Source organism: Eschrichtius robustus, chromosome 9, assembly GCF_028021215.1.
Source record: "Eschrichtius robustus isolate mEscRob2 chromosome 9, mEscRob2.pri, whole genome shotgun sequence".
Taxonomy (NCBI): Eukaryota; Metazoa; Chordata; class Mammalia; order Artiodactyla; family Eschrichtiidae; genus Eschrichtius; species Eschrichtius robustus.
The window spans coordinates 59,706,440-59,733,495 of NC_090832.1; the positions used below are offsets into that span (position 1 = coordinate 59,706,440).

The window sequence follows — 27,056 nt, forward strand, 5'->3', positions numbered from 1 at the left end:
CTGATGCAGGAGAATCTGGGTTTCAAGTGTTTCTTCAAGAAGACTGGATTTCATGCAAACAGGGTCTATTCTCACGTCTATCTTTATCTTCTTTATCCATCTAGATGTATTCGTAATATTTTATTTCTACTGTTATTTGCTCTTTTGCACGATTCCCAATGAAACAATTTAGATACTTGGTGCGCAAAAGTTTCATGTTACTCTCTAGAAAGGCACTTTCCAATATTTATTTCCAGTATTTATTTTCCAATGTATCTTCGGAACATTTTTGTTTTCTTTGTAGCTTCTAGCCTGTAAATCGATACTTCAGATACCTGAACGTCGTTCATATTAAAACACCATGGAATCAAAGTATTCCATTCGAAGAACTGAATTGCATAAGTCCTGTCGGGAGGCCATCTTGTGGTTGAGAGAACGGGGCAGCAGGACGGAAACGGGACATCTCCGCCACTTTACCCTAAAGGTCCCGGGGAAGGAATGAAACAACGGGAGTAGCCGGGTAAGGCAGAGCTGAGCAAGTGTCCCCGGAAGGGGGTGCTATGTTTTCGAGATTAACAAAGAGTGACCGCTGCGGGGGTCAGCTAAGGTCTCCGCTATAGCTACCATCTACACCGGTCGCTTCACCAACGTCCGGTCTCCCTGGAGGCGGAGCCTTCGGAGGCGCTCCGTGAGACCCAAGTCGGGAGTATTCCGGAAGTTCGGGCCAGACTCTGGTCGGTGTGAAATACGGCTAAGGGCGCACCGAGCAACCCGCCGGAGTTGGTTCATTTGACCCTGGGGCCCCTCCGTAGTCTGAAAGGAGTGCCGCGAACTCAGCCACCTTTTCGGAAGGGAACATACTTCCCCTTGAAGGAGGATCACGTTGCTAAAGTAAAAATTTTGAGCGCGCTCTGTACAGAACACTTAAACTCTTGGCTTTCTGCCCGCTGTAAAGATAAAAGTGGGTCGGGCATGGAGCTGGCTACATTAAAAGGTAACGTACAGGAATGTCCAGACATTTGCATGGTGTTGACTACATAGTCGAGGTGGTTTTGCCCATAACAAAAATGGCGTCGAAACATGTTAACCGGGTACAGTCACGTGGTCAAAGACCTGGCTGGGGGACCGTATGGCTTCAGATGACAAACGGATGTTATTATTCACTTCCGGGTGAGACTAATCGGGCGCCATCTTGTCTTGTTCGCGAAGAAGTAGAAGCATCGAAAGGGTTGGAGAGGTATTATAGGAACGGTGGCGACGCGGTGTTCCGGAATCAGAGTGGGTAAGTGGAGAACGATTAGGCGTGGGGACTTGCCGGGTCATTAGAACCTTCTTGGTTTCTTTGGCGAAGGTACCATAACTTAAACACGTAGGTTGCGTACGCTGCTTGGCGCGACTGCTGGAACCTTATCTCCCTTAAAGCGGTGGCGTCCGCCTGACTTGGTGAATCACGGCGCTGCTCCCGGTTTAAAGGAAATGTTCGTATTAAAGAGAGTGCTCGCGATCTCTCCCTCTAACTGTGAGAGTTCCCTCTAGGAAGAGAAGGGAGTGATTGTTGGGCTCCCGACCGGCCGTTAAGCACTGCGCGTGCGCAGTGGGAACCCCCCCCTTATGGGGAGGGGGTGCAGGGGAGCAGAGGAGGCGGGGGCCCGGACCTGGACCTTCTCTGCTGTGCATCTCCGACTCTGCAGGCGCAGCGGAGGGCAACTGTGTCCTTTTAACTACAGTTAGGTTCCTTAGTTTGTATTATCCTCGTGTTTTTAAAGTCACAGACACTATGTGTTAAGTACGCTTTGGGAAAGAAGGAGGTAGCTTCCAGCGTTTCAGTTTTATTATCCTGTGATGGATATTATTGTCATCTGAACATCATGGGTACTCGACACATTTTGGTTGTTGGTGGTTAATTCATAGAACAACAAAATAAACTTGGAATTTCCGATTTGAGTGCAGCAAGGCAAATGCAACAAAAACCAGAACCCTGAAGGTGTTTTGTAAGGTGTTACGTGGCTATAGGTAAGGTAACAGTAAATCAGTTCTTTTAAGATGGTCTTGATTGAGACTCTATGTTAAAATTTTGTTGTTGTTGTTGTTAATAGACTTTACTTTTTTAGGACAGTTTTTGATTTACAGAAAAATTGAGCAGATAGTACAGAGTTACCATATAAACTACCCCGCAATCCCCCACAGAGAGTTTTTCCTATTGTTAACATATATTAGTATGGTGCATGTACATTTGTCACATTGAATGGACCAATACTGACACATTGTTGTTATTTAAAGTCCATAGTTTATTCACATTTCCTAAGTTTAAACCTAATGTCCTTTTTCTAGACCAAGATCCTATTTAGAACACCCTATGACATTTAATTGTCATGTGTCCTTAGTCTTCTTTGGTTATGACAGTTTTTCAGGCTTGTTTTCTATGACTGTTACAGGCTGAAAATTCATACAGTGAAGACCTAACTTCAGTGCCTCAGAATATGACTGTATTTGGAGATAGGGTCTTTAAAGAAGTAAAATGGGGTCATTAGGGTAGGCCCTGTGTGCTATAATGGTGTCCTTATAAAAAAGAGCAGTACACAGAGGGAAGACCACATAAAGACAAAGGTAGGAGACAGCCATCTACAAGCCAAGAAGAGAGGCCCCAGAATGAAACCCACCCTGATGACTGTTTGATCTTGGACTTCTAGCCTCCAGAACTATAAGGAAATAAATTTCTGTGGTTTGAGCTACCCAGTCTGTGGTACTTTGTTAATGGCAGCCCTAGCAAAGTAATACAGTGACCTTGACAGTTTTGAGGGGTACTGGCCAGGGATATTGTAGGGTGACCTGCTATTGGAATTTGTCTGATGTTTTTCTCATGATAAGACTGGTATTAGGGGTTTTGAGGAAGAAGATCACAGAGGTAAAATGCCTTTTTCATCACATTCTATCAAGGCTACATACTATGAACATGACTTATCATGTTGATATTGACCTTGATCACCTGCTTGAGGTAGTGTTTGTCTAATTTCTCCACTGTGAAGTTACTCTCCTCTGTCCACTCCCTCCTTTCCATATTGTACTCTTTGGGAAGGAAGTCCCTTTGCAGAAAGCACACTTAAGGAGTGGAGAGTTAAGCTCTCCCTCCTTTAGGGTGGAGTATCTACATAGTTTATTTGGAATCCCTCCGCATGGAAGATTTGTCTCTTCCCTCCAATTTATTTATGTCAGTAAGGATTCAATAGATATTTATGTCATAATTTGTGTTATAATCCAGTACTACTTTATTTTGTTGCCCAGATTGTTCCAGTTTTGGACATTGGTAGCTCCTTCAGTTGTCTACTGTGCACCTTTGACATGCCCCCATCTTCCCCCTCCCCCTTTTTCTGAGCATCTTCTTACTTCCTGGCACTACAAGATGCTCCAGGCTCATTTTGTATATTTCTTGCCCCAGTTCTAAGAATCAGCTATTTCTCTAATGATCCCTGATTCCTTTCCTTTGTTAGAGAATGGTATTAGAACCAAGATAAGTGTTCTTGTCGCCACTGGGGGGTTGTTTCCTTTAGGCTTTTTACATTTCTTTTTCTTTTTTTTTTCTTCCAAATTTATCTTTCAATTATCACTTTTTTTTTTGGTATCTATAACCAAAGTATTCAATTCTCCAGTATTTTTTGACTACCTCTCTTGAGCTGCAGACTACAAAGTATTTCAGTATATACTAAAATGCATGTCACATCAAGTATCAAAAAAGGTTACTACATTTCAAATAATTACAAGATTAACTTCATTAGTGCCATTTCCACCTAATGTGAATTGATCCAAATGAATTCTTTTTGACTTTGAGATCCATTACCTGGAGTGTAAGACTGAAATGGCAGGGGAGAAGAGGATTGTTGCGTTTTGTGGTTTCTAAACTTTGTGTTTGATGTGAGAAACATTTCTCTCTCTCTCTTCTTTTCTTTCTTCTCTCTTCTGTCTCTGCTCTAGGGAAGGATCCTTCCTTGCCTCTTTCTAGTTTCTGTTGGTTCCCAGCAATCTTTGGCTTTCCTTGGCTGTAGACACTTTATTCCAGTCTCTGCTTCTGTAGTCATGTGGCATTCTTCCTGTCTTGTCTCTTCTTCTAAAAGCACTAATCATTACTGGATTAGTACCCGCTTTAATCCAGTATGACCTCATCTTAACTGGACTACGTTTGCCAAGACCCTATTTCCAAATAAGGTCATGTTCACAGTTAATGGGAGTGGGGGTAGGACTTAAGCATATCTTCTAGGGGGACACAATTCAATCCATAACACTAGTCAAATTCATAAACTAGATTTTTATAGCTCTGTGCGATAATGTGCATAATCTGATGCAAACCCTGGTTGTTGATCTTTCTGTTCTTCCCAAATCCCAATTGTTTCCAAGGAAATAGCAATTAATTTAACCCTGTAAAGGGAAAGTCTTGTAGCCTGGCTCATCAATAATCACATTTCTCTAAACTTGAGAAATGGCGCTTAAGAATCTTTAAAATTAAGGCTAAAGGAAGAATGAATAAATTGGAATTGATTTTTTTTTTTTTTTTTTTTTTTTTTGAGGGCTTTCTCTAGTTGCGGCAAGTGGGGGCCACTCTTCATCGCGGTGCGGGGACCGCTCTTCATCGCGGTGCGCGGGCCTTTCACTATCGCGGCCCCTCCCGTTGCGGGGCACAGGCTCCAGTCGCGCAGGCTCAGTAGTTGTGGCTCACGGGCCCAGCTGCTCCGTGGCATGTGGGATCTTCCCAGACCAGGGCTCGAACCCGTGTCCCCTGCATTAGCAGGCAGATTCTCAACCACTGCGCCACCAGGGAAGCCCTGGAATTGATTTTTGATGTTATAAAGTCAGAGTAGCAGTACTAGAGTGTCATCTTAATTGTTGAATGTTAATATATTTACTTGATAATAAATTTCAGTGAATGAGTGAAATATTTTACCACTTAATATGGGCAGAGCACTTTGGAGAATTCAAATAACTATTAAGACATTTCCTCTGCCCTCAAGAAGATTCTCGTTTGAGCCAAGACGAAACACGTGAAGTTTTTCATGACCAGCTTCCTGATTCTTCGTATCTTTAAAAATCTGTAGTAGATTTATTTTAAAAAATACACACTCATTGTTAAATAATTCAAAGAATATAGAAAGAGAATAAAAAATTAAAATTAACTCATCTCTGTTTTCCCTCTCCAGAGCTTACCAATTTAAAGAGGTTTTTAGTAATTTAGGAATTTTCTATACTAAATTGCGTTCTTCTTTAAAAAAAAGGAACTTCAAGTGGCATCATTATTCATCCTGTATCACATAATTTTTTTCACCATACAGTTCATAATACAGTTCGTACATCAGTGTATGTCAGCATATAAAAGTCTACCTTATTCATTTTAATGGCTGAATAGGAGTCCACTGTATGATTCACTCTTATCTCACCTACTGCCCTTTGAGTGTCACTGAAAGCAGATGTTCACTGCTACAGACATGCTGCAGGTTTTTGAGTTACATGGTGTGTATGCTCATCCATGGTTTTAAGTCCTTGAAGTGGAGTTGCTGGGTCAGAGGGATGATTATTAACAATTTTGATAAAATACTTTAATGCTAACTTGTTTTCCAAAAAGACTGAACATTTGGTGTTTTACCTACGCCCTTGTTCAGCACACTCTCTGTAGCCAAATAAAGTTTCTCAACTGCAGATTTAATTGAAGCATTTTATTAAATAGCTTCTAACTTCTTATTTGCTTGAGTTTTACTGTTACCTTCTTTGCTGCGTTTTATTCTGCTCTGTTTCTCACAATTTCACATCCTTTCCATATTTTTCTCAGCCTAAGCGTATCAAACATTGTATTTGAATAATAGCTTCTATAAAAACTTTAGGGGGAAAAGAGCTTTGGAAAGCATAGTAAAACTAGAAGTGGTTGGTTTTAACAAACAGAAAAATGGCTACAAATAATACAGATCACTCTTGAAAATATGCAAGTAAAACCTCTTAGTGCGTAGGAAAACATGGAAATTCTTGTTTTGTTTTAATAAAAGCTGCAACCTATGATATTGTGAGAAGTAGGGACATTCCAGAGATAAAATGAAATCTGGATAAGTCTTAGATTGCTTTAAGAGAAGAAAATGGAATTGAGTAGAAGTGGATTGGCTTGATCACCCGTCCCCACCCCCAGTGGTAAACTTGAGTGCTATCAAAAACAATACTGAGAAAGTCTTAGTGGTGATATGACCACTACTTATTGAAGCTTTCTGTGCCAAGTTTTTATGTTTCTCATTTAATCCTCACAATAACCCTATGAGGTAGACATTTATTACATTCACCACTTTACAGATGAGAAAACCAAGGATTAGAGAGTAGTTAATTTGCCCATATTCACACAGCTAGTGTGTGGTATAGGCAGGCATCATGAACCAGGGCTTGCGTTCTTAAGTCTAGGTGACAAGTGGTAATCAGAAAACTTAAAAGAGGAATTGAAAACGTTGGCCATGATAACCATTAAACAGGAGTAAGTAAAAGAAACTTAGTTTAGAGTGATTTCTAGAAAAGTAAATCTATGTATTGGAAATGATGATAGGGAGTCAGTATACATCATTTTCATCATTAAAGCGGTTTTATTGTGTGCACATCTATTTGCAACTCCAGTAGGCACTGTATAGAGCTAGTTATAATGCCTACATTGTATGAGTTTACAACCTACGACAGAAAAATCTATGCACTGAACTCTGATGTGCCATTAGAGCTTTGGAAAACATAGCAAGCTCTGCTTACACCAGCTTTTTTGGTTCTCCTGTATATAGGTCAACAGCTTTCTTATCATTAACCTTTAAAAGTAAACAGAGGGAAAGAAGAACCTATAGACCATTCATTTATTCATTTGTTGTTTAGTGACTGCTGGTCACTTTCTTTAGGACAGCAAGAAGCTGTCTGGTACCTTTGGAAGGTAAAAAGATGAATACATTTGTCTTTCTATCAGCTTTAAAAAGGTCTTAATCTGGGTATTAATCTGGGGACTTCCCTGGTGGTCCAGTGGTTAAGACTTTGCCTTCCAGTGCAGGGGGTGCAGGTTTGATCCCTGTTGGGGGGCTAAGATCCCACATGCCTCATGGCCAAAAAACCAAAACATAAAAACAACAGAAGCAATGATGTAACAAATTCAATAAAGACTTTAAAAATGGTCCACATCAAAAAAATCTAAAAAAAAAAAAGTATTAATCTAATGGGAAGAAGATGAAACTGTTTGAGGGACAAATTGTTCTCACCTTGCTGATGTAATTTTTAAACTTAGAATTCCATAGAAAAATCTGAATTTATTACCTTATTTGTACCATTTAAGTTCATATCAGATGGAAGAAATCTTTTAAAATGTTTGTTGTTCCTTTTTTTCTCAGCATATATGACAATTCCTAAATTGCTTGACATTATTTTGTATTGTTAATGAATTGTTCAAGTAAATAAAAAAGATATTTTTGAAAGAAAAATGTTTTTAAAGCTTTGCCTTCTCATTTCTGATGTACCTGTTTCTCTTAACTTTATAATGGTAAATCTTTTCTATTATAAAATTAATGGAAGAGAAAGTTCAAATTAATTTGGAGATGATCACACTTCCATGTTGCATCTCTAGAATTTATTTTTATTAGTTCAAATAGCTCTTCATAATTTAAGTGCAAACATACACTTTTTTTTTTTTTTTTCAGGGCATAAGTAATCTTGCTGCTATGCTTCCAAGCTGTAGTTCTGAATCAACCTAAATTTTAAACAGAAGGTGAACCTCTGAGGTCAGTCAAAATAGCAGTTGGTATTTCTTCTGGGTGTTCCTCTTTATTTATTCATTTGTTACCTTTTAATTAAAGTTAATTAAAGTTTTCAAGAGTGCTAATGAGTTATTGGTCTTTAAAGGGCTTTAAAGGTACAGTTGGAAAAGAGGAGAGGGAAAAAAGAAGAGAGAAAATCGGAAGAGAGATTAGAAAAAGAAGTATTTTTAGTTTGGAATTGATACCCAGTACAGTTGTTGGCCTCAAGTGTGGTAACTATTTAGTGCCTATTTTGACATATTCTAATAATCCCATTATAATAGAATATATTAATACAGCTAGAAGATAAGTGCACTTGACTCATAAGTAAACAAGGTATAACAAAGGAATGCATCTTTCCTAATTCACAGTGTTCTTCGATTGAGAGGTCAGGATCTGCCATTGACAGAACTATGTAACATTCTGAGAATGCTGCAAAGACTGTGGTTGCAAGCTCTAAGAGCCTGGATTGTAGTAGCCAATTGTCGTATTAAAGTTGGTGTCTGTTACTTCCTTAATATCTGGCTTTCCCACTTTTTGTGACACTGCAATAAATACTAAGGCGTAGTTTTGTATTGTTTTTAGAATAGAGGAAAGGGTCAGTCTGAAAGGATTCATTTAGTAAACATTTATTTAATGCCTGCTATGTGCTAAGCCCTGGGGTACAAAAATGAAGAAACATACTCTGCTTACTGTGTGTGTCATTGGTTCTTGAATAGGGTTGTATATCAGTGTTGGATGAAGTACAGAGATAAAATGACTGTAAGCATTTAAAACTTTTTATTATGGACGTTTTCAAACTAGTTTACAGATAAGTAAACTAGTGTGATGAACCTCCCTGCCCCCATGCTCATCACCTAGATTTAATAGGTATTAATGTATGTTTTTCCCCTCTACTTTTCCATGTTAATTATATGTTAAGAAACCTGGTCTTGGGTAGTTCCCTGGTGGCCTAGTGGTTAGGATTCTGGGCTTTCACTGCCATGACCGGGTTCAATCCCTGGTCGGAGAACTGAGGTCCCACAAGCTGCGCGATGCGGCCCCCCCTCCCCCAAAAAAAGGAAAGAAAAGATACCTGGTCTTTTGGACTGTCTCACCTTCTAGATTTGTCTGATTGTTTCTTTCGATACTATTTGGCCAGTACCTTTGTCCCCTAATAATTCCTTTACACTGAAAGTGAGAGCCAAAAGCTCAGCTGGATTCAGGTAAACATTTTTGGTGAAAATATTCATAGTGATTCTGGGGACGTAATTTTGTATCTTGTGAGGAGACACTTAATAATCTGTAGGGATGATATTTCGGCAACCTTTGAATTTTTGATTTCCCATCAACTTTTCTTCTAAGACTGCCTGAATCAGCTGTTTTTATTAGGTTTGACAATATGGCACTTTTCTAAATCTTTTCTACCTTCTGCATTCATTAACTATAATTTATAAGTAAGAGTTTTCCTTCATTAGCTAGAGCTATTTGGTTACCCTCTTCAATGAGCCTTGGTTTGAGGGAGATTAAATCACTTTTTTTTTATAATCTTCAAAATAATTACATTTCCAGAGAGTTATATTGGGAAAAATTAGATTTTTTCCCCCTTTTGAGCTAAATTGAATAGAGCTGTGCTTGCCCCCAAACTCTTGACGTCAGCATTAACATGAAATTTTCTACTCTTGCTTGCCAACTAAAAAATTCCAGTTGCCTTTGGCAACCTTTTGAGCAGAATTTTAGAGCTCTGATCACATAAATGTATCATCATATAATAATTTCTGATGTGTGAGCTTTAACATTAAAGAACACTCATTCTTATTTTTAAACTATGTTTATTTTGTTGAAGACAAAATCAGATACACTTTAAAAGTCAGGATGTGGGATCAAGGAGGACAGCCTTGGCAGCAATGGCCCTTGAATCAACAACAATGGATGCAGTCATTCCAGCACCAGCAGGATCCAAGTAAGGAAACAAATTGAATTTGGGGAGCGGGGGAGGTGGGTGTATAGAGATGAGTGGGACATAGGCACTGGGATTAAGGGAGGTAGAGTTGGGATTGGTTTATTGGATCATTTTTATGGTCAGATTTTAATCTTTTCTTGTAAATAATCTTACCTAGCATACATATTAGGGAATGGATTTCCCTTTGGAAGATTTCCGCAAAGAGTAGAAAGCTTTATGTAGATTTTAATATTTTTAAAACTGATTTAGTTCTTGTTTTCTAAAGAAAGAGGAAAGTCTTTCTTAAATGTGTTGCTTAATCATACTTTTGTTAATTTGGAATCTTAAAATTCTATGTAGATCATAGTCAACTGATGGTATGCTCTATCATTTTTAAATTTCTCTTTAATATGGAATATTTCAAGCATATACAGATGTAGAAACGAGTATAGGGAGCCCCCATTTATTACTTAGCTCTAGCAGTGGTTAATTCGTAGCCAATCTTGTTTAACTGATATGACCCCTTCCACTGTCCTGCCTTTACTGGGTTAATCTTATCCTATTTCTTTTTTTTAATAGCTACGTAGCATTCCGTTTTAGGACTGTACTGTAATAAATCCACTTTTAGATGATAGATTGTCTGTGACTATTTACTTTTTGAAGTCATTCCCATAATTTTGTGTATGTACCATTATTACTTGTGCAGTTATTTTCTTAGGAAAAAAAAATCTAAGAGCTAGATTTGATAGATCACAGTTGTACATTTGAAAGTTTTAGATATACATTGTCAAGTTTAACTTCATTTTCATCAAAATGTTTGAGAATGTATTTAATCTTTGCTAAACTGAGATGTAAAAAACTATCTTAATCTACTTTGTTTACTTTATTAGTAGAATTAGATCTTAAAATGTTAACTATAGATATTTGATGAAAGGAGGAACTTTAAGATAGCAGAAACAATGAATTTTGAATAAAGAATGGCTAAGAAGTTGTTAAGGAGATATATTTTGACTAGAGAAGGGAGTTAAAGATGCGAAAGAAGGGTGACTGAGAAGGAACAAGAATAGCTATCTATATTCACGTGAGGTATATAGGATCCAGAGTAGACCTGGATGGGACCTGTTAGAGAAAGAGTGAGGTTAATCATTTGTTTTTATAGTGGTTTAAAAAAGGGATAAGAGTTTTTAAAAATTCAGTAAACTTAAGGTGCAGGGAATAAATTTTCTTATGAGTTAATATTAGAAATTGATTAAGAGTGTTTTTGTGGATGTCTTAAGTAATTTTTATTATTTTGTAGCCTGAATATGGGTTATTTTTGTGTATTTTTTTCAACTATAACATTCTGTAATATTTAAAATCTCTAGTAAGGAATAACTGAGAAGCTTGTTTTACATAGAGGCACCGTTCTTTTAGCTCCTACATTCTGAATGCCAAATTCTGCTATGTTAAATTATGTTAGGCCAGATTGACTGGGCTGCATTGGCTCAAGCTTGGATTGCCCAAAGAGAAGCTTCAGGACAGCAAAGCATGGTAGAACAACCACCAGGAATGATGCCAAATGGACAAGATATGTCTACAATGGAGTCTGGTCCAAACAATCATGGGAATTTCCAAGGGGATTCGAACTTTAACAGAATGTGGCAACCAGGTTTGTTGTTTATGTTTTCCAAATTTTAGGACTATTTTTACAATAAAATGAGGATTAAAATTAAATTGTTTAATTTGCTTAGTTTTATGACTTCTTGAAATTAATGCTTCTTAAAGACTAGGCAGTTTCAATTAGATTTGACCTTGAAATTTTGTGGTTAAAATTATTCTATACTCATCTGCTAGCATTGTGGCACTCAGTTTGATTCTTTTCTTGGTTCTTCATTCCTAGGCTGACAGGGGCTGGGAACACTGGAAACCACACTTGGCATCTAGGGAAGAGAGCATTCTATGTCTCTCTGTTGCAACCTCTGGCCTTTTCAGCAGCAGCACTGGCAGAGCAAAACATGTCTAGTCTCTAATTAAAGAAAAATTGTGTCACTATGTGACAAATTAGTCTGTCAAATATACTCTGCCCCTACCATCCACCCATCTCTCTCTTCCCTTTTTTTCAGATAGTGAAGATCTTCCATAAGTTTTTATCTGTTTATTTTTTTTGTTTGTTTGCTTTTTTACTTCACAGTATGATTAGGTTCCTTGATGCTAGTTCAGTTTTCTATGACTTGTGTTATTAATTATTTTTAACAGTCACTTCACATTTTTATAGGTGAATCTTATTTTGATTATGCTAATGGTGAAGTCATAGCTCCTTTTCCTTATTAGTACTTATTATTGTTTCTCAATGTAAGAATGGAAAACTCAGGAAGTAATCCTGTAATATCACTTTTAAAAGAATAACGAATATTCTAATCTTTAATACTGGGAAGTAGTTCATTTCTAGTTTCTGGAGTCTGTGCCAAATTTTCCCACATTTGAAAATGTTTTGGTTCCTAAGTTCATCAGTGATTCACCCTGGCATTCCCATTTCCCCAACTCTACTCTGCTGGTGTTCTTTGTGTCCCAGGCAAGTGATTTACCTCTGTGTGCCTCAATTTCCCTTCCTGAAATTGGCAAAAATAGTACCTGATTTCTCCCTACCTCACAGGGATGTTGTGAGGATAAATGTGTTCATGGAAGAAAGAAATTATATAAAAATCTCAAGGTATTATTTTTATGGTATTGTTACTGAACAGAAATAGAAAAATTCAACAGAAAATTGCTTTGGATTTTGTTATGTTCATTAAAAATAATTTTGGGCATTTGGTTTCCATTTGTTTAGGATATGAATTAGAGTGGAAGTTAGCTCATTCTAATTATTTATTAGATTAATTCATTGCTTATTTTTAAGATATGCAAAAGAAATTGGACCAAGAAGTCATAAATTTTTTAATCTGTTTCTTTACTGAAAAATGTAGCTTTCTTGAGATCTTAAAGATGTGTGCTGATTTTGTTATAACCCCTGTTGAATGTTTTTATGCCTAAATCCTGAATAGAATGGGGAATGCATCAGCAGCCCCCACACCCCCCTCCAGAGCAGCCATGGATGCCACCAACACCAGGCCCAATGGACATTGTTCCTCCTTCCGAAGACAGCAACAGTCAGGACAGTGGGGAATTTGCCCCTGACAACAGGCATATATTTAACCAGAACAATCACAACTTTGGTGGACCACCCGATAATTTTGCAGTGGGGCCAGTGAACCAGTTTGACTATCAGGTGAAAGATATTTTGTTGCTTTAATATTGTAGATGTGCACGTAATCCATTCTTTGGAGGTGTCTCATCAAGAGTACCTAAGATATGTGTTTCACTTTTCAGTCTTGTCACAGATAAGCACATATTATGTCTCAAAAAAGTTATCAGTTTTTGAGTATTAAAATCATTAGATTTTTATTTTCTGGTTTTTGATTTGCTTAGGAAAATGGTATAAAGGATTGTTAGGGAAAAATTTGGATAAAATGAAAAATGTGTAAGTGCAATAGCCATATGATGTTTTGTTTTCTGATTTATAATTTCGAGATGGTACCTTTAAATATTAAATAAAGTTTAGAAAATGCACGGTAGTTGAATACATTATTTATCAAAAATAGATTATGGTTAAGACATGAATACAATACATGAAGAACATAGATCATCTTCCTAAAGGCAATTCCTTCTGCTATGTAGAGTTGAGACATTTTCTAGTGTTGTCATTTTTTTTTCGTTCTGACATGACATGTTTATGGAATTGTACATAATTTTCTTTGTAGCATCTAATTCATTCCTAGGGACATAGAACTCTATGGGGAATAGTGTCATTAAGAGGGGCTATATTTTCTCTAATCACTCTGCCAGGGTCCACCCTTAAATTATAGTGCTAGGTGTCATTTTGAAATAATTGATTGCAATCGTTACCTTTAAACTGAGCTATCATTTAAAATTTTGGAAAAAACCCATATGTTATTTCACTAATTGTATGGATAATGGGCATAATCGTAAACAGTATTCACCTTGAGACAGTAATCCTCTTATTCATACACATTCAGATACTTTTTGTATATGAATAGTTGGTATACAGATAGGACAGTTTTTGTTTGTTTTGAAAAAATGTAGTAGTGCGGAGCTTCTACTTACACAACATTTGCTTGGTAGATCCCCATGCTAACAAGGCAAAGAGCTCTGTTGGCATCTGGCTTAGAAAAGCCTCTGAAAATGGCAAAATTACAAAAAAAAAATATAATGTAATGATTCAGTAGCTTTTATCTTAGCTTAAAATAGATATTTCTTGCAAGATGATAGAAATAAGTTCATAACTAGGAAGTTGGAATTGATTTAAAACTTTTTTTTCCTGTGATTTTCTAGTTACAGAAAAACTGACATTTATTTGATTTCTTGGTAGTGGAAGGTTTAGTTTATAAATGGATTCAGAATGAAAAAGCTCATTTATATATCCTTTTTTATACTTCTTGAATGTAGTATATTATCAGCTGGATTTTATATGGCTCTTTGCATTTACATAGGCAGAAAATCTATCTTTCTTAAGAAAAGTAAGCTTAGGTTCTTGGGGCTACAGAAATATCGGTGGATATTAGAACCATGGAATTCTTGGATTTGCTGCACACATGGATTTCTACTGTCCCAGTTCATAACACACGTGTGTCCCAGAGAGTATATTGTATTAATGTGAAGAAAAATAAACTGCAATACTCTTTCAGCATGGGGCTGCTTTTGGTCCACCGCAAGGTGGATTTCATCCTCCCTATTGGCAACCAGGACCTCCAGGACCTCCGGCACCTCCCCAGAATCGAAGAGAAAGGCCATCATCGTTCAGGGATCGGCAGCGCTCACCTATTGCACTTCCTGTGAAGCAGGAGCCGCCACAAATTGGTAGCTATTTAAGTTTAGTGAACCACAATTGGCATGATTTTTTTTTTTTTTTTTCTACCCTTCAGGGTGGACCACCAGGCTGGGGTGAGGGGGGCTCTCAGCCCACTGGGGCCCGCTCCAGGGGCCCTGGCTCAACACCAGTGGGAGGGATGTGACTTTTTTATTTATTTATTTATTTATTTATTTATTTATTTATTTATGGCTGTGTTGGGTCTTCGTTTCTGTGCGAGGGCTTTCTCCAGGTGCGGCAAGCGGGGGCCACTCTTCATCGCGGTGCGCAGGCCTCTCACTATCGCGGCCTCTCTTGTTGCGGAGCACAGGCTCCAGACGCGCAGGCTCAGTAATTGTGGCTCACGGGCCTAGTCGCTCCGCGGCATGTGGGATCTTCCCAGACCAGGGCTCGAACCCGTGTCGCCTGCATTGGCAGGCAGACTCTCAACCACTGCGCCACCAGGGAAGCCCCGGCATGATTTTTTGATCATGTAAAAAGGATGTTTTATTTTCTTAAATTGTTCTAATACTCTGATATGTTAGGAAACGATACTTTAAAATCCTATCATTTTATAGTCATAAACCTTAAAATTACAAAAAAGATGCTATCTAAAATCTTTAAAGTTTTGAATATTTTCCTTTAAAATGAATCTTTACCTTAAACTCCAGATTTTGTGATGAAATTGAAATTTACTGTGACCATAGCATGTTGATATTTCTTCAATGTTGATAGCTACGTTATGCCAGTATATGATCAGTTCCCCCTTTAAAACCTCCTGTTTGTTCTCTCTCTATGGACTCTTTCCACTCTCAGTTCATCTGATAATACTGCTGTCAGATTAATTTCTTTATTTCACTTTCCATAGTTTTTGGTAGAAAATTTTAATTTTTAAATAACATAATAGAACTAGTTTATTGCAACTGACAAGTTACATATTTATGTTCCTTTTTATCTGGAAATCCAAATCTAGCACTTAATGGACATTTAAGTCTTTCTTTCTTTTTTTATCACAAAGTAGACATTTTAGGAAGATTCTAACTTCTGTTTTAACTTAAGGAATAATATTAGTTCAAATGAATTCTTACTGTGAAGGCTTGTGGTTTTGTTTAATTCTGTTCTGTTTTCACATTTTAGGAAGCAGCATAGTATCACAGTTGGCTCTGAATTAGCCCACATCACTACTTATTGTCTTTGTGACCTTGAGCACATCACTTAATCTCTTTGAGCCTCCGTTTCCTCACTTAAAAAGAGATGGAGTAATAGTAGTGCTCTTTTAGGGCTTTTTGGGATTAAGTGAGATGATGGGCTTCCCTAGTGCCTTGGCACATTATAAGCATTAAGGCAGTGTTCACTCTTGCTATTAAAAGTGATGATTTTAAAGAAAAGCGTTATGTTTAGTGGATTGTTTTTATTACCACTGCCTTGCTGGAGAATGATAGTATTTGTCACTAGCACTCAAACGGCACCAGCATTATTTTTTTTTAAGTTACGAAGATTGTAGAAATTTAAGAATAAGAAACTCATGCATTTACAATTTTTACTTAGCTGACTTATGAATATTTTGTCCCATGTGAAACAGATGCAGTAAAACGCAGGACTCTTCCAGCTTGGATTCGAGAAGGTCTTGAAAAAATGGAACGTGAAAAGCAGAAGAAGTTGGAGAAAGAAAGAATGGAACAACAACGTTCACAATTGTCCAAAAAAGAAAAGAAGGCTGCAGAAGATGCTGAAGGAGGAGATGGCCCTCGTTTACCTCAGAGAAGTAAATTTGTAAGTAGACACTCCTGACATAAAACTCCTTGTGACATCTGTGTGAAAAGTTAATTGACTTTTTCTGTCTTATTTGACTTGGTATGATAATCTCTAGGTCCATCCATGTTACTGTAAATGGCATTATTTCATCTTTTTTTATGGCTGAGTAATATTCCATTTTGTGTATATGGAATATTACATATGCACACCACGTCTTCTTTATTCATTCATCTGGCAGTGGCCATCTAGGTTACTTCCATGTCTTGGCTACTGTAAATAGTGCTACTGTGAACATCAGGGTACATGTATCTTTCTGAATTAGATTTCATCTTTTCTGGATATATGCCCAGGAGTGGGATTGCTGGATCATATGGTAACTCTATTTTTAGTTTTTTAAGGAGCTTGCATACTGTTTTCCATAGTGGCTGCACCAATTTACATTTACAATTTACAAATATATCATTTATATGTGGAATCTAAAAAAAAAAAGATACAAATGAACTTATTTATAAAACAGAATAGACTCACAGACATAGAAAAACTTATGGTTACCAAAGGGGAAAGGTGGGGGGAGGGATAAATTGGGAATTTGGGATTAACAGATACACACTACTATAAGTAAAATAAACAACAAGGACCTACTGTATAGCACAGGGAACTTTGTTCAATATCTTGTAATAACCTATAATGGAAAAGAATCTGAAAAAAATATATGTATACTGAATCACTTGCTGTACTCCTGAAACATTGTAAATCAACTATACTTCAATTTTTAAAAAGTATTGAAATAAATAGATATTAATTTAGCTTATAAAAAAGTATTAGAGTAATGTCCTTGAGATTACTTTCAGTAAGTATATTGGAGATTGTTTTTATGTATGTATTGTTGAGGGTAGTAAGGAGAAAGGGGACAGCAAATTTATAAAACATTTCAATCCAGAGAGAAGTTATTAATTGGGGTGCTAGATAATAGGTTTTACCTTGACAAACAAATCTGTGTTCTTTTGTTGTAGTACAGCTAACTCCCTAGTGATGGACTCTAAAACAAAACTATACTTACACCAAAGGATGTAATAACTTTCATAGTTTTTGACATAGGCACTGAAAGTAACAAAGTTTTAACTCTTTAAATCTCCATCAGTGGGCTTCCCTGGTGGCACAGTGGTTAAGAATCCGCCTGCCAATGCAGGGAACATGGGTTCGAGCCCTGGTCCGGGAAGATCCCACATGCCGCGGAGCAACTAAGCCCGTGTGCCACAACTACTGAGCCTGCATTCTAGAGCCCGCGAGCCACAACTACTGAGCCCACGAGCCACAACTACTGAAGCCCGCACGCCTAGAGCCCATGCTCCGCAACAAGAGAAGCCACCACAATGAGAAGCCCACCTACCGCAGCGAAGAGTAGCCGCTGCTTGCTGCAACTAGAGAAAGTCCGCGCGCAACAATGAAGACCCAATGCAGTCAAAATAAATAAATATTAAAAAAAAAAAAAAACTCCATCAGTTAGATGGCATGAGTGGCTTAGAAATTTTTTTGTTTAGCAACAGTATGCTCCTAGACGGTATGACAGCCACAGCACTGGCCAGTATGCAATTCAGGAAATGGTTCTTCCTCCCAAGGCCATTTTCTGCTTCAGAAATAAGTCTCAAGGACAGCAAATTAACTAGACTTAAGCAGATTGGCTTTGCTTAAATTCCATGAGTGCCATAAATTACTTTTATTTTTTAACAAAAGAACCATGCTGAAGATGTGATTTTATCCTGGGTGTTATGCCGGTAAGAAACAACAGGATGCCACTATTAAAGTTTACCTTTAACAAAGAAAAAAAAATTTTTTTCAATCTTTACATGAAATAGTGGATTTTCAAGTTTGATGTTTTTTTTTAAGTGTCAAAAAAACTGTTTGGAGATTATCCTCCCTCTCCTCCCAGATGCCTTTGGACTTGTGTTACATGTATCTTCCCCTGGTTCAAATAGTCTTTCCATAGTTGTATTTAGGTGATCACCTTGTCTTTTACTTAGTAGGATTGTTAAGAATGACTATGGAATACTTCTTTGCTTAAAGAAGAGTCCCCTTTTTAAGGTATGCTATCTGGATACTGAAAACTTAAAACCATTCAGAGAGAAAAACTGCTGGTATTTCCTCTATCTGAAGTAGACCTCATTTCTTGCTTATCTGTCTGTTACGTAGCTAAAAAAAGCAAATTTCACTAGCCAGCTGAGATCTGGAAACTGACTTTAGATTTTTAAGTCACATGATTTTAGGTAAATAGCTTACATTTACAGCTGTAAAAGTTGCACTGAATAATATGACTGTGGTGCATTTATCCAAAATTCTACACGCCACTCATGTCAGGACCATCATATATAATGGATATTAATTAAATCAGTCTCTGGGCCTGATGTGCTTCTAGTTATTTATAAAATAAGGTAAAACTTAACTAAGGAAAAAAAATGGAAAAATAATTGAAATTGATCCTTATAAGTCATCTTGTAATCTTAATATTTCCTCTCAGGTAACATTTTAAATTATCAAATGAAATCTATAGCACAAAAATGTAATTTAGAGAAATTTCATTTTTATATATCTGTTTCATAGACTTTAATTTGGGGTTTTAAAATAGAATATATAAGATAATTATTTTATATTATAAGTATGAATTTGGGCTACCCGAAAGTGCTATTACTTTTTTTAGGATAGTGATGAGGAAGATGAAGACACTGAAAATGTGGAGGCCGCAAGCAGTGGAAAAGTCACCAGAAGTCCATCTCCCGTTCCTCAAGAAGATCAAAGTGAACCAGAAATGACCGAAGAAGAGAAAGAGTATCAAATGGTAGAATGTTAAATTTCTTACCTTTACCATGTACAGGCTTAAAAAAAATTTTTTTTTAATTGAGGTATAATTGACATGCAACATTATATTATAGGGTTTATCTTGTTTATAATTTTTTTAAATTATTGGTTGGCTATCTTAAACTTGAGAGAGAACTTGTGAAACAGTTATAAAATGTATATTTGCTGGGTGATAATGTCTGCAAAATCCAAGTAACATAATACGAAATCACAGCTTATAAAGCAGTTATTTAAGCACATTTTTAATTAAACAGTGTTTTACTACATGAGACCCAAGAGAACATTTATTATTTATTATTTTTCTAAAGTGTGTTTTTTGAATACTGAAAAAGATTAAAAGGCTGCATAGAAAAATAAATTTAGGAAGCACTGGATTGAACACAGATAAACGTATTTCTTCATTGCAAGAATTCTCAAAGCCTTCAGTGCCTATAATGTGTATTGTCAGTTTCTGAGATTGGGAATATAATGTGCTGCGTTTTTCGTATTGAAAGACCAGTGATATTTGAAATGTCTTTAGATGAAGCTGATTCAGTATACTCTTATTTTAGTAGATGAGTAATCTGAATCCCAGAGAGGCTCACATTTGAAACAGCTGTTGGTAGCCAAACCGATGCTAGAATCCAGCCCTTATTTCAAGTCTATTGTACGCTGTGCTATAGTAATCAAGAAAAAAAGGACTTCATCTCACAGAATGGAATGACTGCCTTTTTGTTATTTTCCTTGTTTTTTTCCCCTCAAATTTTACTTTGAGCTGGGGGTTAATGTAAGTTCCTAAGTGACATAAGAAACTAGTATTGTGCTGCTTACTAGTCATATTATTAAATGAAGGAATAGTTCTCTCAAAACACTTGTGGAAACTTTTATTAATAGGGACTTTAAAAAAATGTTTTGTCTCTAGAATTAGAATTCAGTTTCTCTACTATACAGATAAATTCATATATATATTTTTTAATCCACATGATTTTAAAATTTTTAAAGTTTTGATAATACAGTAATTTTCAGGATACTCTATTCCTTGGAATAGCTGGTCTGATCTCTAAAAATGTTTTGTAAAACGGCTTTGCCTTTTAATTTTTTTGAAAATGTCAAACTGTATCAGTAACTATAATAAATTAGAAAAAAACATATAAAATATCCTTCCGTAGATGTTGCTGACAAAAATGCTTCTGACTGAAATTCTACTGGATGTCACAGATGAAGAAATTTATTATGTAGCCAAAGATGCACACCGGAAAGCAACGAAAGGTATATTGTGGGTGTTCTTGGTTCTCTTTTTCTGGGGGTCTTTTGGTTTTGGTGGCTACTTTGGACTTTTTTTTATTGTCCTTGTTGAATTACTAGCAGATTTTGAATAGTCTCTTGCATGTTTTAACTCTTTGGGAAAGGTTAGATTTGTAGACACCATATTAAAAACTATACAGATAATTTTGTTTTATCCAACCTACCTGAGCACAGATTAGCAATTTTGCTGTTGTTCTATAAAATGTATTGCGGAAAATTCTTGATGTTCAATTTCACCTGATTTTTTTAATATATATATAGATACCATGGTATTGGTATATGATTTCTAATACAATTAGTTTGCCTAATGAATTATGAACCTTCAGAATTTTCACAGTTTACCACTTATAATTTTTACAGAAGCAGCTAATGTCCCCCCCCCCATATTTTTAGTAACACTTAAAAAGTATATTGAAAGAAAAATTTAAATTATGGGCCATACCTCAAAAAAAAAAATACCAGTGTACTGGTCAGCATTTTTCCTCATTATCAACCAATTTCAGCTCACATCAGAATTATAATTTCAAGGCCAGACATGCTACTGGTTTAAAATGAATGTTATGTTTTTAATGTTTCTTCTCTCCCCAAAAAGCAGCAATAGTAGTAGATTTAACAATACCATAGACTCTCATGACTATGAAATCGTGGCTATTTGTGTTAACATGTTGTTCCTGTTGTTGATGTGATACAAAGCTCCTGCAAAACAGCTGGCACAGTCCAGTGCACTGGCTTCCCTCACTGGACTCGGTAAGTGTTCTCCTTATTTGTGAGAGGGCCTTAAAGGGAAAGATCACACTTACCTTGTCTCTCTACGTGTTCTGTTTTGAAACTGTACTAGTCCTACACAGTTTATAAAATTTAGGTTTTAGGGTTATAGCCTCTAAAAGGTTTGCTTTTTTTTTTTTAACTAAAGCATTCACAGTGGGATTATAAATGTGGTGGCTAATTCATAGTTTATTAGTACAAGTTATAATAGTTCATAATTTAGCCATGATAGCATTTAAGCTCACTTTCAGAATTATTACATACATGCCTTAGGGAAAAACCTATCCACTAATGCTCTTAAGGACCTCTATTTAGATTGTGTTGCAGCAAGTCAAGTTTTTACGTAGAGGAAAGGGTTTATCTTACAGCATGATAGTAGTGTTGTGTTCGTAATTTGCAATTTGCATGATATATTATCAAGTATATAAGAGCTTGAATTTGCCTTTTCCACATCATCATTTCAAATTAATATTTGTGAGGGTCAACAGAAATGGGTAAAACCAAATGCCCACGTGATTTTGTTATGATTACTATTTAGATCACTTCAGGGTGGGGAGCAGTTTTAGCACCATACCATTTCTGTATCAGTGAGAATTACAGTATTCCAACTTTGTTAGGAAAAAAAATATTTAGCGTCCCTTGGATTTCTAAGCTTTGAACAATGAAAGAGTTAATTTTAGAAATATTTTCAGGATCATCATAAATTTGAGTAAGGTAGTTTGAATTGATTATGCTTTAGTAAGGCTTTGTTACTGCCCTATTAAATGGCTTTGTTGGTTAGCATGCACAGTAAGACAATCATCTTCAAGATTCCCTTATGGTGAGAAACATATGAAATATTCTTGAAAGAATAAGATACTAAGTATCAATTTTCTTGAGGATTCTGTGTTCTCCTTAAGCATTGTAATTTATACTCCTCCCCACCCCGAATAAGCATATTCTTCCAAGAAAAGGCAATGAAAAAAGAAATGAGCTTTCTTCTCGGGCCTGAAAAAGTTTTTAGTGCATGGAGTAAGTTTGACATATGATAGACTGGGCTTTATGCACACAGGTGGACTGGGCGGTTACGGATCAGGAGACAGTGAAGATGAGAGGAGCGACCGAGGCTCTGAGTCATCTGACACTGATGATGAGGAATTGCGGCACCGAATCCGGCAAAAGCAGGAAGCTTTTTGGAGAAAAGAAAAAGAACAGCAGCTGTTACATGATAAACAGATGGAAGGTATATCTTTTAGACTCAGTGTTTGTACAGTTCTGTTCACATTTCTTTTTATTTTATAACCAACTTAAAAATACCAAACGATAGAATCAAGGCTAGATTATAAATAATATGTGATGTAACTGAAACTAAGGTTTTTTGGCTCATTTGCAGTTTTTATCAAAGTTAAAGTCAAAACTGATTGTAAAAAGTTATAGTTTATAAAAGTTTTTTTGTTTTGGGAGACATTAGTTCCATTGGCTGTAAGTTAAGCTATTTAGTGTATTTTTATTTCTTATTAAGGTTCTTAACGGGACTACCCTGGTGGTCCAGTGGTTGAGACTTCACCTTCCAATGCAGGGGGTGCAGGTTTGATTCCTGGTCGGGGAGCTAAGATCCCACGTGCCTCAAGGCCAAAAACCCAAAACATAAAACAGAAGCAATATTGTAACAAATTCAATAAAGACTTTAAAAGTGGTCCACATCAAAAAATCTTTAAGAAAAAAAAAAGTTCTTAAAATGAAAAGACTTTTGAAAGGGGAAATATATTGTAAACTATTGAAAAGTAATTTGTAGCTAGCATATTTAAGGATAATAGAGGACTTTTTAGAAGATTTTTTATGTAAAATGCTGTACATGTGTACAGTTCTTAGTTTATATAATGATACTAGGAATAATGAAAGAATATTTATGTAGAATTTCTTTTTTGAAAAATCTTATTTGGACTGTTTGAGAAGTAATTACTAAGAGTTAACAGCCAAAAATTTCATATAAATTACTTACTTACCTTCAAGTTGCCTTATTATACAAAAGGGAAATCTTTTCTTACTTGCTTTACTGTACCTCTACACTTTGGTACTCTATTGCTGTACTGTCCAGGAAGGCAGCTAACTGCATGTAGCTATTGAGCATTTCAAATGAAGCCAGCCCAAATTGAGATGTGCTGTAGGTATAAAATACACACTATATGTCAAAGACTTTACATTAAAAAAAAAAAAAAAGAGCAGAATATCTCAATATTCTTTTTAACATTACATGTTGAAATGATAATATTTTTTATATGTTGGGTTAATAAAATATGAAAATTAATTTCACCTGTTTCCTTTTACTTTTTAAATGTAGCTGTTAAAAAACCCTGAATTGCTTATTGCATTCTATTTCTGTTGAACAGTGCTGCTGTATTTTTGTAGTCTGGTAGCTTGAAATTTGGTAGCATGGGAGTTTTTTCATTGCACATTTGCCTTTCTTACTGTTTTTGTCTTTTTCTGTTTCAGAAGAAAAGCAACAAACAGAAAGGGTTACAAAAGAGATGAATGAATTTATCCATAAAGAGCAAAATAGTTTATCACTACTAGAAGCAAGAGAAGCAGATGGTGATGTGGTTAATGAAAAGAAAAGGACTCCAAATGAAACTACGTCAGTTTTAGAACCAAAAAAAGAGCATAAAGAAAAAGAGAAACAAGGAAGGAGTAGATCAGGAAGTTCCAGTAGTGGTAGTTCCAGTAGCAATAGCAGAAGTAGTAGTACTAGTAGTACTGTCTCTAGCTCTTCGTACAGTTCTAGCTCAGGTAGTAGTCGCACTTCTTCCCGATCCTCTTCTCCTAAAAGAAAAAAGAGACATAGTAGGAGTAGATCGCCAACAATTAAAGCTAGGCGTAGTAGGAGTAGAAGTTACTCTCGCAGAATTAAAATAGAGAGCAATAGGGCTAGAGTAAAGATTAGAGATAGGAGGAGGTCTAATAGAACTAGCATTGAAAGAGAAAGACGAAGAAATCGAAGTCCTTCCCGAGAGAGACGTAGAAGTAGAAGTCGCTCAAGGGATAGGCGAACCAATCGGTCCAGTCGCAGTAGGAGTCGAGATAGGCGTAAAATTGATGATCAACGTGGAAATCTTAGTGGGAGCAGTCATAAGCATAAAGGTGAGGCTAAAGAACAAGAGAGGAAAAAAGAGAGGAGTCGAAGTATAGATAAAGATAGGAAAAAGAAAGACAAAGAAAGGGAGCGTGAACAGGATAAAAGAAAAGAGAAACAAAAAAGGGAAGAAAAAGATTTTAAGTTCAGTAGTCAGGATGATAGGTTAAAAAGGAAACGAGAAAGTGAAAGAACATTCTCTAGGAGTGGTTCTATATCTGTTAAAATCATAAGACATGATTCTAGACAGGATAGTAAGAAAAGTACTACCAAAGACAGTAAAAAACATTCAGGCTCTGATTCTAGTGGAAGGAGCAGTTCTGAATCTCCAGGAAGTAGCAAAGAAAAGAAGGCTAAGAAGCCTAAACATAGTCGGTCGCGATCCATGGAGAAATCTCAAAGGTCTGGTAAGAAGGCAAGCCGCAAACACAAGTCTAAGTCCCGATCAAGGTAGTATACTTTTTAAAGTATTTTGTCTGATTTTTTAAAAAAAAAAATTTGACTGAATTTATGCAAAGTTGAAAGTGTCCTTTCTCTCTCTCTCTTTAATAAACTCAGTTTGGTACTTGATAAATGATCATAGTCTTAAGTAATTTTAGAAATCCTATATAATATTATTTATTTGAAAATTGCAGATTCTTTAGTATAAAATACATTTTTATTTTTAAATTTTATCTTTTCCCTTTCTTTTTTTCAGATCAACAACCCCTCCCCGTCGTAAACGCTGAGGAATGATGTGGCAAGAATGCCATGATGTTTAAAAAATTCCATGAGTTTTAAGGGCTTGTCTCATTATAGAGGCACATTGTGGCTGTGTAGGTGAAACCAGAATTTTTTTTTTTTTTTTAATCTGTAAATAGGTGTACTTTTTCCAAATGCTGCTCCAAGTTACTTAATAGGATTTCTTTGTATTACATTTTTTCAAAAAATAGTGCATAATAAGACTATAAACATGCCATTCTCTTTCAGCTGTAATGTTCTTAAAATTATTCTTGAATGTACTGTGATGTCAATAAAGCTCTTTAGTTCATTTTTGTTAACCTCTTGCACATTAATTTTATGATTTTAATCTAAGGAACGTACTTTTATAAAAAGGCAGCTGGAGTTTTGTATAACAGGTTTTAAAGGTACTTCCTCTCATCTCCCCCAAAGAAAATGGTTTTAAATTAATAGTTTGTCAAAATATGTAAATTGTACCATGGATTTTTGTCAAATTTCAACTATAAGGGTGTAGAAGAGGGCCAGAAATAGATCTTTACGTTCATTTGGAAGCATTTGACAGCTTTCTAAACTTTTCTTCCTGTTTTGGGGATTTTCAAGTAATATGTTCTCTGTGTGTATAAAGTATGGTTCACTCCTGTAAAATGAAAGTGCTGGAATTAATCAGAGCAGTGCACCATTAGAATTATTTATAAGGAATGACTGTGTTTGACACTAGCAGCAGTGCAAGTCTGGAACTATATTCTGCAGTTTCCCACTTCTGTTTTAAAGCATATTTTAAACACTTTGGGGTTACTATAGAACTAAAACTCACAATTTGATATATTTATTTATATTTTTAAAGTGTAATACGACCTCAGCTCAGTGGAGGAATACTGTATTATTCAGGTTTGTGTCAGTTTCATAACATTAAAATGATCTGGTTTTGTCAGTTTCTTAAAATTATGATCAGTGAGTTGTCTAGCAGTTTAAGGCAGTCATAACTTACGAGTAAAATGAGGCTCTGCAGGCACTGAAATGCTCAACTGAAATGCTTTTAGGGTCTTTATATGATTACTCACTTATGCCACAATAGATAAATCTTTGAAAACAAATGCTTTTAAATTTTAATTTAAAAAGGAAAAAGCAGGTGCAGGTCACAAGAGTTTTAGAGTATGCCTTGTTACCAGCAGTAGTTCATTTTAAAGTAAGCCAGGTTTTTGCCAAGATCAGTGTTTCCTCAAAATGAAGGTAGAAATAGACTTGTAATAGTGTGCTCTTGTACCTCTACATAGGTTCTTAAATAATTTTGAGCAGTTACGCATTTATCTAGAGGAAATCAACTGTGAATAAATGCATGTTTACCAAAAATATTGTTTTACAGTGCATTTAGTTCTGATATTTATTAAGTTGACATTTCACACAATAACTTTTAAATAGTTTGGAATTCTATATAGTTTAGGCATCAGTCACTTCTGAGATAAGTAAAGGAAAATGTGCAATATTTTTTATGTAGGTGAGCTAACACAGTATACCTAATTGCAGAATTATCTGATTAATTTGTAATAGATAAGTTGTATAACATTTTCATATCTAAAAATGTTTTTTAGATCAATCTCAAGTGAAATAATATTTTCAGAATAAAATTCTACAGAAAAAGTCTACTGGCTATGATATGCACATTTTTAAGCAAGATATGAACTAGAGCCAAAAGTAGCATTTGACAGTTTGATTTACTCTGCCATAATATGCAAGCTTCCTATCTGTAGATATTTTTAAAAACATAGTCATGATGTATGTGATTATTAGTAAATACATCAGTATTATAATTAGATATTTGGGTTTTCAGTTTAGAGAATTCATCATTTCACTGACATTAATGGAGTATGTTTACCTTGAATGGTAAGATTTTATAAACAGGGCTTCCATGATTTGGGATGTGAATGCTAAGACTTATACGTAAGTTAATTAGATGTGTAATTCGGTTATGAAGCCTTTTCTAAAATGATACCACCAGAAAATTAATAGATT

The 27,056-nt window shown here is 35.9% G+C and overlaps 1 protein-coding gene across 5 annotated transcripts; it reads left to right on the forward strand.

The window, feature by feature from the left end:
• The first annotated feature begins 431 nt into the window (after positions 1 to 431).
• Positions 432 to 25,366, forward strand: PNISR (PNN interacting serine and arginine rich protein). 5 transcript variants are annotated; one of them, XM_068551415.1, is made up of 13 exons: positions 432 to 499; positions 7,662 to 7,742; positions 9,583 to 9,699; positions 11,138 to 11,326; positions 12,699 to 12,922; positions 14,400 to 14,571; positions 16,143 to 16,333; positions 19,011 to 19,148; positions 20,317 to 20,416; positions 21,146 to 21,199; positions 22,269 to 22,439; positions 23,690 to 24,776; positions 25,024 to 25,366. In XM_068551415.1, the coding sequence occupies exons 3-13, from the start codon at positions 9,612 to 9,614 to the stop codon at positions 25,052 to 25,054; spliced, it is 2,445 nt and encodes an 814-aa protein (XP_068407516.1). In that variant the 5' UTR covers positions 432 to 499; positions 7,662 to 7,742; positions 9,583 to 9,611; the 3' UTR covers positions 25,055 to 25,366. The 5 variants fall into 5 exon arrangements, with proteins under 5 accessions (XP_068407516.1, XP_068407515.1, XP_068407517.1 ...); XM_068551414.1 differs by lacking the exon at positions 432 to 499 and adding an exon at positions 1,147 to 1,261; XM_068551416.1 differs by lacking the exons at positions 432 to 499; positions 7,662 to 7,742 and adding an exon at positions 1,147 to 1,261.
• Positions 25,367 to 27,056: the final 1,690 nt, after the last annotated feature.

Bases quoted from the DNA above. Each gene is read 5' to 3' on its own strand.
- PNISR (XM_068551415.1), top strand. From the start codon at position 9,612: ATGTGGGATCAAGGAGGACAGCCTTGGCAGCAATGGCCCTTGAATCAA. The intron at 11,327-12,698 runs GTTTGTTGTTTA...AATCCTGAATAG, and splicing joins TAACAGAATGTGGCAACCAG to AATGGGGAATGCATCAGCAG. The intron at 19,149-20,316 runs GTAGAATGTTAA...ATCCTTCCGTAG, and splicing joins AAGAGAAAGAGTATCAAATG to ATGTTGCTGACAAAAATGCT.